Source organism: Vigna unguiculata, chromosome 2 (genome assembly GCF_004118075.2).
Source record: "Vigna unguiculata cultivar IT97K-499-35 chromosome 2, ASM411807v1, whole genome shotgun sequence".
NCBI classification, from domain to species: Eukaryota; Viridiplantae; Streptophyta; class Magnoliopsida; order Fabales; family Fabaceae; genus Vigna; species Vigna unguiculata.
Genome location: NC_040280.1, coordinates 15,490,015 through 15,505,891, shown reverse-complemented (window position 1 = coordinate 15,505,891; position 15,877 = coordinate 15,490,015). Strand labels below are relative to the sequence as shown.

At 31.7% G+C, this 15,877-nt stretch overlaps 1 protein-coding gene across 2 annotated transcripts in view; it reads left to right on the top strand.

Moving 5' to 3' along the window:
* The first annotated feature begins 7,170 nt into the window (after positions 1-7,170).
* Positions 7,171-15,877, top strand: part of LOC114174266 (methionine aminopeptidase 1B, chloroplastic) — a 29,658-nt gene continuing 20,951 nt past the window's right edge. For both annotated transcript variants that reach the window (XM_028059078.1, XM_028059077.1), the window contains exons 1-5: positions 7,171-7,383; positions 7,494-7,575; positions 9,644-9,881; positions 11,403-11,564; positions 11,659-11,700. In XM_028059078.1, coding sequence (XP_027914879.1) covers positions 7,248-7,383; positions 7,494-7,575; positions 9,644-9,881; positions 11,403-11,564; positions 11,659-11,700 — 660 coding nt within the window. In that variant the 5' untranslated portion in view covers positions 7,171-7,247. The remainder of the gene's footprint in view (positions 7,384-7,493; positions 7,576-9,643; positions 9,882-11,402; positions 11,565-11,658; positions 11,701-15,877) is intronic.

Sequence of the window (15,877 nt, the reverse complement as noted above, 5' to 3'; positions counted from 1 at the left end):
CCCATACTTAAATCTTTGGTTCCCCACTGTGCACCCCAACCAGCTGAACGGTCAAACCGCCACTGGCACCTCGGAATTGCCTAGCGGTATATCAGACACCGCCGGGCGGCATATCAGTGACTCCAGAACCATTCAGGTTCCCTCGCCTCTGCAGAAATCTATTATCCCTAAATTTTTCCCCATTCAATTTCTCATCCCAATTCAACCACATGTATTCATACATTAACGCACACGGTTCGATTTTTATACAAACTGATTGAGACTTCTTATTAACATATTGCCGATTCTCATACATCACAATTGACAATCGCACATAACTCCTAAAGATCATGCGTTTGTACCCAATCCCATATCTATCAGATTCCCCCACACCAGTTCATCATCACCCAAACACGTTAATGAACATATCATCTGTATTTTAAACATAGCAGTCCAACCACATTCCAAAAACATCAAAACACAACAAAATCAGACAACTCCAGTGCACGTCGTCTGGCGGTTCACTATTGCCGCCAGACGGTTCATCACAGAGCCCAGAAAATGGATCAGAGATGGATGTGTCGCTTGGCGGAGCATTCTTAGCCGCCAGGCGGTTTCTGGGCAACGTCCAGAACTTTACAGAATTCACGCGAAAATGATAGACATGCTATGGTCAAGCCGCAGAATCGTTCCAGAACAGTAAAAATATAAATAACAAACAATAACAGCTCCCCTTACCTGATTTTTCCTTGCTCCTATAGCAATTTAACGCTTGATGCTTGTTGTCCAAGGCCCCCTCTAAAGGTATCTTCTTCAATTCCCTTCAACCCTCACTCTCTCCCTCTAGACCACGAAAATTCCCAGCCTCCTCTCTGTTTTCCTTTGCTATCACTCACTCTAACTCTTTACTTTCTCACACACTCCTTTCCCTCTCCCCAATTCAGCCCAAATTAATAAAATAAATAAAAAAACGAAATTAAATTTATATTTTAAGTTTAATGTCCATTACTCTTTGTTACTGCACCTAACTGACGCCTCTCTGATTTCCCAGGAAATTTCTATAGTTTCCAGGTTTTTTCATCACTTAACAAAACATAAAAATATAACGCGAAAATGATAGACATGCTATGGTCAAGCCGCAGAATCGTTCCAGAACAGTAAAAATATAAATAACAAACAATAACAGTTTTTTTCATCACTTAACAAAACATAAAAATATAAAGGGTCCATTTCCTTCAACCCAAGGTTCGAACCCACATCTTTTCTACCCATCAAACACATGCACACCAACAAGCTATCACATGTTTTATGTTAATTTACCCATTCGTATGAACTTAAATCATGCTTTCACATTCACAATATAGTAGTAAAATAAAAATTAAATAAATCTGCTAATGACATGCTCAAGACTTGAACCCAAGTCCCTTCAACATAACTAAGTGCTCTAAACCACTTAGGTTCACATTGTTTCTTGTCTAGGATTTATCAAAGAACTCTCCTAAGGTGGTCTCAACCCTTCATCTCTTATATTCTATAAATTATTAATTTCTTATGAATTTCCTGGATCTCACAGTTATAACTATGATAAAGTCTTTCAACTTCAAACTCTTTTTATGCTGACAAAAAGGGCGAGAAGTAAAGAAAAAGAGATGAAGAGAAGGAATAAATGTGAGGAAACAAAAATTTTTTGTTTTCTGAAGTTTTTGGTTTTATGGAGAAGTTTTTCAAGTTTTTCCTTTATTTGGTTTACATATGTTGCTCTTCAAAATTCATAGCCCTCAATTTTATTTGATTTGGAACATTTATATTTGCTTTGAATAATGGTTGATTTGATTAGTTTTGATCAATATTTTGTTGTGTAACGATCCTATGATTATTCGCTTTGATATCATGGTCATTTTATACTCTGATAATTGAATTTCTGATTGCGAATCTAAAATTTTGATATCATGCGTATGGAATGCAAGTCATTGATAATTTGCCATATTTTGATTTATTCTACTTTGATACCATAATATGATTGATCAAACATATGGTTTGATATTTAATGTTTTGAATTACTCTTTTATGGTTTTGTTATCATCAAAAAATGGGAGATTGATGAGCCCCACTAACCAATAAGGTTTTGGTAATAACACAACAATCACTCTTGCGGACGGTAAGTTTATGGTTAGAAGTGAAGCAACGTTAGATGACTAAGAAGGAATGTCTAGCAAATTAATGAGGTTGAGTAATTGATTAATATGGTTTTAAGATCAAAATATATGATATGTACTTGCATATGCTTAATGGTAAATATTCATATATCATATATCATATATGTTAGCGAAAGTAAGAAGTTTGGAAAATGCAAAGGTCAAGTCTTAGTATTATGTTAATCTAAGCAATAAGCAAGTTAAGGTCTTAAAGGAGTACACAAATTATAATCAACAACTTTGAAGCACTAGACGACCTAATTCATTAGATGACCCCTTATTCTTTGGGTAATATAAGGTGTTAGACGACCTAAATAATGAATCATAACGCACTTTAACGTTTTGCTAAATATTTTACTCTCTAATTGATTATATGAGATAAGATATTGATCTAAGTATTCAAAACATATAATTAATTATGCAAGTTACAATGGTGTCACTCAGTCCAATTTCACTCTATACAAAAGTGAATGACTCTAATGCTCACAAAGTATACAAAAGGCTATATCCCTATAATCAATCAAATTCATACATATCGCTTACAAAATGTACTCAAATGAAATGAAAATTATTTGAACTATAAGAGTCATTGTCTTATTATTAAGAGAAAAAATGTATTTGAATGATTTTGACCAAACTTTGAAATTGTCGCTATGGTACTAATGTGTTTAGTAAGTCTATACACAATGACAACTTCTTAATAAGTAATCATTATCAAATATGGTATGCATTAAAGGGTATTTATAGTGAAATGACAAAATCTTTAGTGGACAACAATTGAAGTGTCTAAACATAGAACAACTATCCATTACCACTACAACATTTTCCAGTTTTAGTAACATTTTATTAGTTACAATTATTAAAAATGTTAACATAGATCAATTTTATAAATTATAGTAAGCTTTTTCAAATAAATGTTACTATAAATTATATTAATAGTTACAATTTAAATAAATGTTACCATAAATTACTAAATCATATTATTAATTATATCGTAACATTTTTCAAATATTATTTATTATATTATTATTTGAATCAGTGGCGGATCTTGACAAGTAATATTGGGGAAGCCAAAATAATATACTCAAAATTCAAAATTTATATATTTAATTATTATCACTAACACAATAAAAATGAATAAATAATTTAATATAAATACATCCTTCGTTCTTTCAGATCTTTGAGCTCATCAATAATTAAATATAATCTACAAAAGAAATTACACATATACAAAGAATTGTCCTTCGTTCTTTCATATCTTTGAACTCATTAATAATTGAGTCAAAATTAAAATTTTCAATTATTTCTTTTTCAATGTAAATATAAATACGCTCCAAATAATTAATATAAAACACGTTCCTCTAATCGAACAATATGATCATTTGTATCATGATTCAGGATACATAAAGTTAAGATATTGAATTTGTATTGTTTTCATCTTTACCAATAGCTTCTTTTATTACTTTTAAGAAATAACTCTATTCTTTTATTCTTCATCAATATACTTATTTCTTGTTTAAGTTTAAGATTAAAAAATAATTTATCATAATTTAATTAAAAAATAAAAATTAAGAGTTACTAAAAGAAAAAAATCAATGACAATCAGGTCCCAATTAAAAGATGGTTATGAAAAAACACATAGTGCAGTCATTTTCTCCTATAATCATAAAAAAATATATATATAAGGCTCATGTGATAAAAAATAATGTTAATTATTGAACAAATATTTCAGTATCAAGTAATACGAGATACTTACCTTTTTTACTTCACAAATAAAAAAGAACAAATGAGAAATGAAAGTAAAAAGAATAAGTTTGTATTTAACGTTTTTTTTTTCAAAACAAAAAAAAATGTGAGATTGTGAGATCAGTATAATTTGTGAAAAACTTAAAAATACAATGAGAAAGAATATAAAAAATATCTTAATAAATATTTTTATTCTTCATTACATATTATTTCTTAATATTAAATGTTATGTCTTATAAAATAAATATAAAGATATCTAATTTAACTTCTATCAATTTCTAATATATATTACATATAATAAAAAAATTAAAAAAATTAAAAAAAATTAAAAAAAATTATATATATATATATTATAAGATGAAAAAATTAAAAATTAGGGGGGGCACGACCACCCCTGCCCCAATGATCCTCCGCCACTGATTTGAATAAAATGTTACTAAACATTAAACATTCCTATTCTTAAAAAAGGTATTAGTATTTATTTTATATAATTATTAAATTATTTGTTTTTCATACTACTTGTAAAATTTGATAAAAACAATTAATAATATAATGAAAAAAGGTAAAACTTATTGTCCATTATCCTAAGAAACAAAATCTTTGAAACTCACGATCTTGACAATAAGACAACATAGCTCTATCGACAACACGTTCTTCACAACAAGAAAAGACAAGTTTTTATCGGTGTTGCACTTTGAGTCTCAAAGGTCATTGTGTTCGCCATCAACTTACCTTGTTTTTGCATTTTCTTCATCTCTATCTCGATGGTAATCTCTAAGTTAGCGTGTGATTTAAGATGAGTTATAATGTAATTGAAGATGGTATGTAAAATGTATTTTTGTGTTTTTGAATTTTTTTTTTAAATCAAATGGATTTTTCTTGTTGCATGTTTCAATAGTGAGGTTGAAGGTTGGGGAAATGATGAAAGCAAGTTCAGTGGTGAGTTTTTGGTGGTATGTATTTTATGTTTTGCTAGTTGTTTTTGTTGAGGTGGATTGGTGAGTTTCTGGTGGTGCGTGTTTTATGTTTTGCTAGTTGTTTTTGTTGAGGTGAATTGGTTTATTTCGTTTTTAGTGTAAGTTCGACTACTAGGTTTTAGATCTTAATCTTATGGAATTTAGTGAGTTCCATTGGAGTTTATCTTCAAAGGTCGGGTTGGTGGCATTTGTAGAAAGCATGAGAAATTTTTGTCATTAAGAACAAACCTGAACATCTTTTCCTTGGTAGTTTCTAATAATATATTTTCTATGCAATTGTGATGCTTGAGCATGATATGACCATTCCATTTGTGGTATAATGTTGTTGGAGTATTAAATCCTTCAGAGAGAACTTCTATAACCTAGCAACCATGATGTATGTGATGAAATGAGCATTGGCAAATTTTGAACCCTTGAGTAAATGTTGCTATTGCTAAATACTTTGATTGTTCTCATAACAAATCTTTATAATTACTTGATTCCCGATTGGTTTTGATAATTTTTAGTAGAAAATGTATGATTGGGTTTTAGGTTCTTTACACACAAACCAATTAGATTAGTTAAATATGTTATGCTCATGAATGTTGGTGCAATGTGACTCTAGAAGGGGATGAATAGAATTTGTAAACATTTTAAAATTGTTTTGTGCAGATATACTATTGTAAATGAAAATAATTTAAAAGTAATGGCAGAGAAGAATGTGCACAAGAATTTATATTGGTTTATCTCCACCTGAGGCTACGTTTAATCACTTATAACTCTTCTCACTTAACACTTTTGTCTTGAGCTTGTCTAAGCTTCACTTTCTCTTATTTGCTTCAGACTTCAAGCTTTATTTTTCTTATGCTACTTCAGCTTTTACTTTCATTCATTGAAAAAATATTAGTCCAACAAAAATATATATTCATAATAAAGAACATGGTTGCCTGACGATTATTTATGAGCATCTAATAAGGTCTTTGACCTAGCTATCCTTTTCTATGTCCATTAATTATTGGGATAATCAATCTTAATCATGTTTAGCTACCCTATAAAATTGTTATGTTGACTTATCTTTCTTGTTTCATTATAGATTTTGTTATCATCAAAACCTACTCATTGATCCTTTGTGGTATTTATACTATATATAAATTTTTGTAACAAATTTCAACCCTTTTTAAATTTTTATAGGAGATGATATATATATATATATATATATATATATATATATATATATATATATATATATATTGTCTTTAGACGACCATGTCACAAATTCCTTTGTTTCACCATTTGATAAACATATGGGAATTTAACCTTGGCCCTATTCATGAAAGTTGCAATGTTTTGGTGGATTTTAAATTTCACGTTCAACTCTGCAGACAAATATAACTATGTAATCATGTATATGTTCTCCACAACTTTCTTATTTGTGTCTTTAAGATTTGATTGAAAAACCAAGCATATGTTGTCCTCACCTTTTCTTTTCTGGTTTGAAATATTGTTTCTGTATATCAAACAATTATGTTAATTGTAAGCAAGTAATGTCATTTGCTAAAAAGAAAAAGCACCGGTATGAATTCTAGCTACCAAAAAAAATGGAAAAAAAAGCCCTCAGTCAAATCTAAAATGATGAAATATTAACTTTGTCACTCCTAATTGGATATTACTTAGCATATTTGTTGGATCGAATACATATAAATACGATAATAAAAAAAAATGAAAGTAACTAAACAAGCGTTTTTATTTCAAAATTGACTTAGTATTTTTATTTCAAAAGTGACTTAGTATATACTTTAAATTTACATACTAGAAAATAAAAGATAAATATATTCTTTAGAGGTTTATTTTAAAATGGGAATTAAGGACATAATTAAATCTTAATTTTTTTTCAAATTAACATTAATTACAATTAATAAAGACAGAAAACTTAAATGCCTCAACTAATAGTGAAATTCAAATAAAATTAATAAAATTAATGTTTGTAAATTAAGACTATTATTTTTTATTATATTGAAAACAAAAATAAATTAATACTTATTATTAAAGTTAGCTGTCTACTCTAAAAATTTTATAAAAATCAAAATAAAAAAAACTTTATTGAAAACTAAAAGAAAAATATAAATAGTTATTAAAAACCTATACTTTTCTTTTTATAGATCCATACATGTTAGTGGAACATTTTTTCACTTATTTAATACTTAAAAACAAACTACAAAGAACAAAATTAAGATATACAAAATTTACAAATTTACCAAAAATAAAATATTATTTAGACGGGACAAAAACATTCTTAAACCTCAAAATCCCCCGAAGATTCGAATTCCGTTATCCTCTAACCAAGCCTCACACATACTCCTCTGCTTCGAATATGGCGCTCACTGCTCCTCTTGCTCACAACCCATTTCCAAAAATCCCAATAACACCCTTTCATGGCGAAGCTTTACCGTCTTCGTCATCCTTTATTGGCTCTCCGCTTACACTCTCGCGTTCTTTTTCCCTTTGTGGTTCGTCAATTGCAACTCTATTCATCCTTATTTCTTCAGAACCACAAATATATAAACTATTAAATGAAAAATATTCATCCTTATTCGAATGCTTTTGCGGTGTGTTGCAGGAAACCATTCACTCTCGAGAAAACAGTTCGTGGTTTTCGCGAAGAAGGTTTCGGGGCTGGAGGAGGCAATGAATATCAGAAGGTAACAATATTCTATACCGTGGTGGAATGATGCTATTGTTTTTATAGTATTTTAGCGGATTGAATTTGGACGTTTCAGTTCAAAAGGTAAGGTAATGATCTGGATTTGGAGAGCATGAGAGGGTTCAGAGTTTTTAATTTTTGTTTGGTGTTTTAGGTTTTAAATTGTTGTTGCGAGTGTGGCTGACAGAGTCCCCACTCGCAGCCTGACGTGGTGGCGCTGGTCACCACGAATGAAAATTCCAAAATGTATATTTAAAATTTGATTGGCTATGTGCATATTTGAGATTTTGGCTTTATAGGGGTCAGCAAACTGATTAATTATATTCTATTTATTACAAATGAAACTGAAAACCCTTTTGAAAGCTGGAGAGCTAAAATAGAATAACAAGTTATTGGATGTACTGGATGTTTAGTTGTTATTATGTGGAGTATACAATATTTGGGTAGTTAAATTCTTGAAATAGAACTTCTCCTCTATGGAGGTATTTGTTGTTAGAATAAAGGGTTGAGTTCAAGAGGGGGTGAATTGAACTATCATAGACTTTTCAAAAGCTTTAGAATAAAACTTTATTAGTCCAATTAATTTTAAGATTTAGTTGCTTTTACTAAACTTTTTCAGAACCAAGAACACTCAATAACAAGTATAATTCGCAAAAACAACAATAAAGAGAGAGGGAAAAACAAATGCACTGGTTTTTGTACTAGTTCACTTTATGCATGAGCTACATCTAGTTGTCCAGCCACACCAGCCAAGCTCACACCATGACAATGTATTGCAAACACACTACCAATACAAACAGTACAAGAAATAAACTCTTGAACCCCACAAGATTTAATTTCTAACCTAGTAACAGACCCCCTATTCCTGGATTGTGACTTGGAATCCCTATCTAGAAACAACAACACAAGACAAAAACCAAAATATACAATGAAAAAAATTCACTTGAAACACAACAAGCATAGTAGTAGAAGGAAATCGAGGTGAAATGCTATGTTTCTCTCTTACAATGAGAGAATGATCTTGAAAATCACACTAAGAAAGCTCCAAGAAACGTGTATTAGCCCAATAATAACTCTCTCAATAGTAGAAATGTAAGTTCAAAAGTCATGTTAAAAGGTTTTAGAATAAGAGAGCTACATAGATTTTAAACTGGCAATTTTAATATATTAAAATTGCATTTTAATACGTTAATTTCACTTACTAGTGAAGTTAATGGATTAAACTGAGCGGGTTTTAATATATTGGAATAGAGTAGCTCAAATTCATTTGAAAGCACAAACAAGATTAATTTATTAAAAACTTGTTTTAATAGATTAAAAAAGTCACCCACAATTACTTATGGAGTAATCTTAATCGATTAAAACAAATATCTAATCGATTAAAATGCTCTCTGAAATCAATTCAGACTCATATAAGACCATTTTAATAGATTACAAATATATTTTAATAAATCAAAAGCTTCCTATCTCCAAGATAAGTTCTAAAATGAGTTAAAATAGCTTTCTAATAATAATTGTAAGATCAAACTACTCAAAAAGAGAAACTTAAATACAGTCCTAATCAACACAACACGCTCCCTAAACACATCTAAGTCTTCAATCTTCAAGGAAAGTTGGATTCATCAAATCTTGCTCAGCAGGACCAACATTTGATAGTCCGAATTTGTATTTTATTTATTGTAGGTTGAATTGTAATTGCATGGTATGCTGTAAATGAGAAATACAATTGTTTAGATATCTTCCTTTTATGAAAAAAATTTAGAGATATCAATGTTGTACATTTTTTTCCTTTGGTCTTTCTCATAAGTGCTTCATGTCTAGTAAGTGTTCTCTCATTTAGGTCTTAGAATCTAAGGAATAGATATCAAATCATCTATTTATTCTTTCCTCCCTTTCTTCTTTGATAAGCAATATAAAAGTGTTTTGTTCTGAAAAAAGGTTTTTGAACTTCTTTACTCTTGCATTTGCATTTTGATTTCCAAAAAAAGGGTTTATTTCTATTTAGAAGTAGAAAAAGTTGATGCAACTTTATTAAAGATTCTTACTTGTTGTTTGGTCGTATGAAGAGAGCGTGAACTTCGAGTTGTGACAAAGTTCAAGAAAAGGCCTCCATTAAAGCGCGGGCGAGTGTCTCCAGGTCTCCCTGTCCCTGATCACATACTAAGTCCTCCTTATGTTGGTACAAATATACTTCCAGAAATTGCAAGTGAGCATCAAATTCATGATTCTGAAGGCATAGCTAAAATGAGGGCTGCATGTGAGCTTGCAGCACGTGTGTTAAACCATGCAGGAACTTTGGTTAGGGTAAAGTTTCCTGCTTCAAGCATACTTCCTAAGTCATTTATTTACCTGTTGGATGCTTTCTCAGTGGTCATTGATAATTTTTTAATTATTCTCTTTCATTTCTGCTTTTCTAGACAAATTTCTTAGTATAGTACCTTTACCATGTGTTGGGATTTGTTTTATTAGATTTGATATGAGGGGCATTGGCTGTGTTTTCTTCTTACACTTAGACACTGGTGGTGATCATCAAAAGTACTTTTTCTCCCTATGTCGGAATTAGTGACCAATTATTAATGACTTTTGGTTAATAGAGATAGTTGTCTAGTTAGTGTGAAAGACCAGTGGGTGAATTTGGTGGCATATGTTTTTGTTTATCTTGATGGTAGGTCATGGGTGAAAATGGTAACTAGCAATTTGGAGATGATGGAAGTTTCAATGGTGGTCGCTGCAAAATGACTGCTATTTTTTCAAATTTAACCTGCTTTTGGCAAGTGAATCAATCATTCACAATGAAAATTAGTTTTCAGGGATCTCTTTAAGGGTTATTTTGTAAACCAGTTGCTTCTTGCAAACTGATAAGTTTTAATCCACATTTTGTTTATTTTTCTATTGACAGTGGAATGAAGAAGTTTTGAAATTTCATTGAGGTAGTCAAAATTGAGTTTTTGGTTGGGATTATGAGGGCTTACAAAATCATAAATTGTGGGATTGTAATACAGATGATACACCCAACTCCTACATAAATATTACATATGTACCCGTATGAATAATATAAATAATTGAAAAGATTAAGGGACAGGTCACACTTTAAAAGACTTGGTCAAACTTAGGTGCAACATAAACCATCGGAAAGAAAGCTTGTCAACCTAGTCATAACGCATGAGTGATAAACAAAACTTAAATACCTATTTACATCTAAGTATCCTAAACAAAAAAAATTATCAAATACCAACTATCAAGTTCAAGACAAGGAAAGCGTTGATAGCTCAATCTTCCACAATCTCATAAGCAAGGTGGGAATGACAAATATCTATCCCTCAATTTAAGGGGATGTGTTAGAATATATGTATATATTTATTGTACAATAAATATAAGATTATTTGAAATCCATAAAATTAAGGGATTGGGATAAAGGAGTTATTTGGTAGATTTGCTCGTGATTTAGGATTTTTATTTCAGGAGATTTATTTCCCTAATTAGGATATTTTTTCCTTCTTAAATACCTATGTATTATTCTTCAAATAATCAAGAAAATTATTTCCCAATTATTGTTCTCTGCCTACTTTGTTTTGTAACACATAGGACTCACTTATCTGTAAGATGCACCAACCATAAGCAATGTTAAAAGTTTGGTCAATTAAAGGACACTTTTTGGCAGTGAATGTTTATAGCTTATTTAAAACTGTAATGGGCTTTTTGTCCACAACATTCATTAAATTTTATTTATTACCCAATGTTTTATATTTTGGGTTTGGTAATTGGTATGATAATCTACTTTGACCTGCTATTTTAATCTAACTTAATCTTAGTTTAAACTGTCAGCCTTCTATAACAACTAATGAGATTGATAAAGAAGTACACCAGATGATAATTGATGCTGGTGCTTATCCCTCTCCCCTTGGCTATGGTGGATTTCCGAAAAGTGTGTGCACATCAGTTAATGAGTGCATGTGCCATGGAATACCTGATTCTCGACAGTTACAGGTTTGTCAAACCTATATTATTATTATTATTATTTCTAACTTTCCCTTTTGCATCCATTCTTTTCATAACTACTGATATTCGTCACTTTTTGCAGAATGGTGATATTATTAACATTGATGTGACAGTCTACCTGGATGTATGCTTCTTTCTTTCTAAAATTTTATTTAGTTGTAAGTATAGGTGTTATGATGATGTTTGTTATTTACACAACTATTTGGAGTTTTATTATAAATTACATTTTCATCCTCCTAGAATTCTCTTTCATCCTTTTCCCGTCTTTTGTATTATTATTGGTGCATGCAGCTAGAATGTTTAGTTATTAGGGTTGCTCTTGTACATGAAGTTGGTTTTAGCTTATTTATATTAATTTCTTCCCATGCAAACACCCTTTGATAGGAAGGAAAATATTCCTTGATTATGGATAAACATGCATCGGAAGTGTTGACTAAAGCTAAAATAAGCATCTTGTTGATAATGATTATTGTTGGAGATCTCACACTGACTATAGTACAACCAAATTGTAATTTATAGATGAGTGCAAACGTCAACTTACAAGCTAGTTTTGTAAGGTTGAGTCATATTTAATGTTCACTTTCTAAATTTAATTAGATCCTGTTCTGGCAAGATTTATTAGGCCTATCATGCCACCCACTATTAGATCCTCTATTTCCATGTTTGAGATGTCTAATCCGTAGTGTGAGAGATGGGTGTTGGAGATTGCACACCAACTAGAGACATGACCAAATTATAATATATAGGTGAGTGAAAATTTCACCTTAGAAGGTGTTTTCTTGTGAGGTTGAGTTAGACATAAAGTCTACTTTCAAAGAATTATCAACAAGGAAGCATGGTTAGTTTTCTTACATGAATAATAGGAGTTCATGGTTTTTATAGGCTAAAAACAACCTCCCTTATTGGAGTACTTGGTGTAAAGTTTTTAATAAAAGTTAAGGGGATTAGTGTAGGCATAGAAGAAAGAAGAGTATTGTATCCAATCTAAAACCTTCATTGTGTTTGATAAAATTCATTCTTCTAAGTAGAGTAAGCCCATTCAGGTCTATAGTCTTAGGCCCAAGAATAAAAAGCAGGATTCATTGTTTAGAGGTATAGTTGTTAGAGTTTAGTTAGTAGAGGAGGGATATTAGGGGAATGTTTCATTTTGTAAGAGACGAGTGGGGTTGGGTATACTTTCCCTTTGTGAAAATGTTAAGATCATCCTGAGGAATCTATTAGTGGATATTTGGTTCAAATAGATTCCTCTCTTGCTTGGGAAAGCTTTGCTCACTGAAAACTTGCCTTCCATTCTCTCAAATTTGTTATTTTGTTTTTCTAAGTGCAAATGTCTGTCATACATTATCTATTGTTGGAGATCTCACATCGGCTAGAATAAAGCCAATTTAAATATATAAGTATAGACAATCCTCACCTTACAAGCTGCTTTGTGAAGATGAGTTAGGTTTGAACTCTTTTTCTAATATTGTATGTGTTAGGTTTCTTGATTGAAAGAACCTAATACTTGTGGTTTACAAACCCAAAAACACAAGTGACACACACACACACAACACTGAATATGCTTCCTTTATCTCATCACTACCAAAAGACAAGAAAACAATCAAAGGAAACTGTTTCTCTTCACATAGGATACTACTAATCCTGTCCACCTTGTCAAACATGCAAAAGCATGAACACTCTATAAAGCCCAACCATACCTATATATAGTCTTCCCATTAAGAAGACTATAACATCCAAACCTCCTAACCAACCAACTAACTATTTGTTTTCCTTTTCCTTACATAAACATTTAATTTCCTAATAGTACTATAACCTATCATAGCGATATTTGTTGGGTCTATCATGTCACCTACTATTGGGTCACTATTGAATCACTCATAAATATCTACGCACGAGAAGTTGATGCTTCGGCATCAGGGGAGTATGTTGGAGATCTCACATTGATACATATAAGGCTAACTAAAATATATAAGTAGGGAAAATCCTCACCTTACAAGCCGATTTTGTGAGGATGTTAGGCTTAAAGTCACTTTCTAATAAAAACCAAGTACTTCTCCATATATAGTCTGTCCTAGAAGTAAGAAATTTTCTACACCATATGGAAGTCTTATAATGGGAGTAGGACTGGAGAGGTCTAAATAAGCCCATTCATAACCTTAAGAAGTGTCCTTCATGTCCCTAAATTGTCCACTAATCTTATTTTTGTATGAAAACTCACAGAAGATCTTTTATGTAATAAGTTGTTTTCCATAACAACTCTTGTATTTGATCGGACAAGAACTTGGGGACAATAATTGGACATGTTAGAGAATGAATAGACCTTTACTACATGGAGGATCCTAATCAGCCTATCAATGGCCACTCCCTCATATCTGACTCCATCATGACCAATGAGGAGAAAGCTCAACTATACCATTGTTGATTGATACATCCTTTATTTCAAGTTGTAAAATCTATTTTCCCTTCACTATTTAAGAATTTAACAAGTGGACTTTAAGACTAAAGATTAAAGCAATTGTAATGCATTGAAGTACGTGAAATGTGAACTTGGAAAGCTATAAACTGAGAATTTCAACCCATTATTAAAGCTATTAAAGCTGTTAAACATCTATGGAAGAATCCAACGCATCAAGTTTCAGCTCAATTGAATATCTATGGAAGAAGTTATGAGCCAAACAATCAGTGAAGGTCAAAGCATGAATAATTTGAGTTTTAGCTGAAAGACATGTATCTTAAACTATATTTACTACAACTCTTAAATTTCCTAGAAATTGCAAAACCAAGCTAAACATGAAAGAATAATGAAATAAATATCCTAAGGAAATGCAATAATCCACAAAATGAGAGCATGAAAGTTGGGTTAACAATAATCCATGAGTCATCATGCGTCAACACACTTCAACAAAATGGGATTGCTAAAAGAAAAAAGGTCACTTACTAGAACTAACTGGAGCTCTACTTTTTCAATATCATGTTTCTAAGAAATTTCGGGGGCAAGCTCTTCTTACTGCCAGTTATCCCATCAATGGATTGCCCTCTAAAATCTTAAGACTTAAGAGTCCCATGGAAGTCCAATCCTCGTTGTACCCATACATGGACCCTCCAATAAACCCCAACCTAGATTATGTGGGTGTATATCCTTTGTGCATGTTCATAGTAATGGAAGGGGAACTTTGGATACTAGGGCTATCAAATTTGTTTTTTCTTCGATACTCAACCACACAAAAGGGATATAGAAGTTATCACCCACCACCAAAAAATTGTGTCATGAGATGTCACCTTCATTGAAGAAGAGAACTACTTCAAGCAACTTCATCTTCAGGAGAGAATTTAAGAGAGGAAGATGAGCCTCTTAAGCTTCCAAATGTGACATTTGAACTTGCACCTGAACCTTCCCTTATCTAGCGGGTTTTGTAGAGGTGAGTTAAGCTTAAAGTCCACTTGTTAATATGGTATTAGAGCTTATCCTAGCGATATTTATTGGGGTATCGGTTCGCTATCAGAGTACCCACAAATTTCTAGTCCGACCCACGAGATGTTCATGGCTTGGCATGAGGGGTGTTAGACATTAGTAATTTTTGTTAGAATAAAGTCTTATATAGAATTTATTGTAAAGGTGTTGAGTGCTTTGTGCTATACCAAGTTTCTAGATATATCTTTTCAGATTCTCTTCTCATCTCTTTCATAAATTGTATTTGATGTATGCAAAATTATTGTAAGTATGTGATACTTAGAGAGGGAATTCACACTCAAATTCATTATCTATTCTTTTATATATCTCACGTTGGTATCAAATCAAATCCTATTCTAGCAAGGTTTGTTGAGCCTATTGTGCTACCCACTATAGGGCTGTTAGATGTATTTGCTTCAGAGTGAGAGGGTGTGTTAGAGATTCCACATGAATTATAAATAAGGCCAAATTACAATATATAAATGATGATATTTCTCACCTTACAAGCTGGTTTTCTACGTATCAATTATGCTTAAACTCACTTTCTAATATTTTTGTACAGTGTTATTAAATTTCGGCCATGGCGGTGCTATGGCGGAAACCGGTAACGGTTTCCCAGCCTTCCGCCACAACAAGGCGGAGGCGAATCGGTTTTTTCATGGCGGCCCATGGCGGCCACTTTTTGCATGGCGGGTGGCGGTGGTGTAGCGGTTGTGGCGAAAAATTCGGACCCAAAAGCAAAAACCATGATCGGGAAGAGAAGGGAAGAATGGTGAAGAATGGCAGCAGAAGAATGGCAGTGGCACATACAAGTTATATGCTCCAGATTGAATAGTATTAGAATAAATAG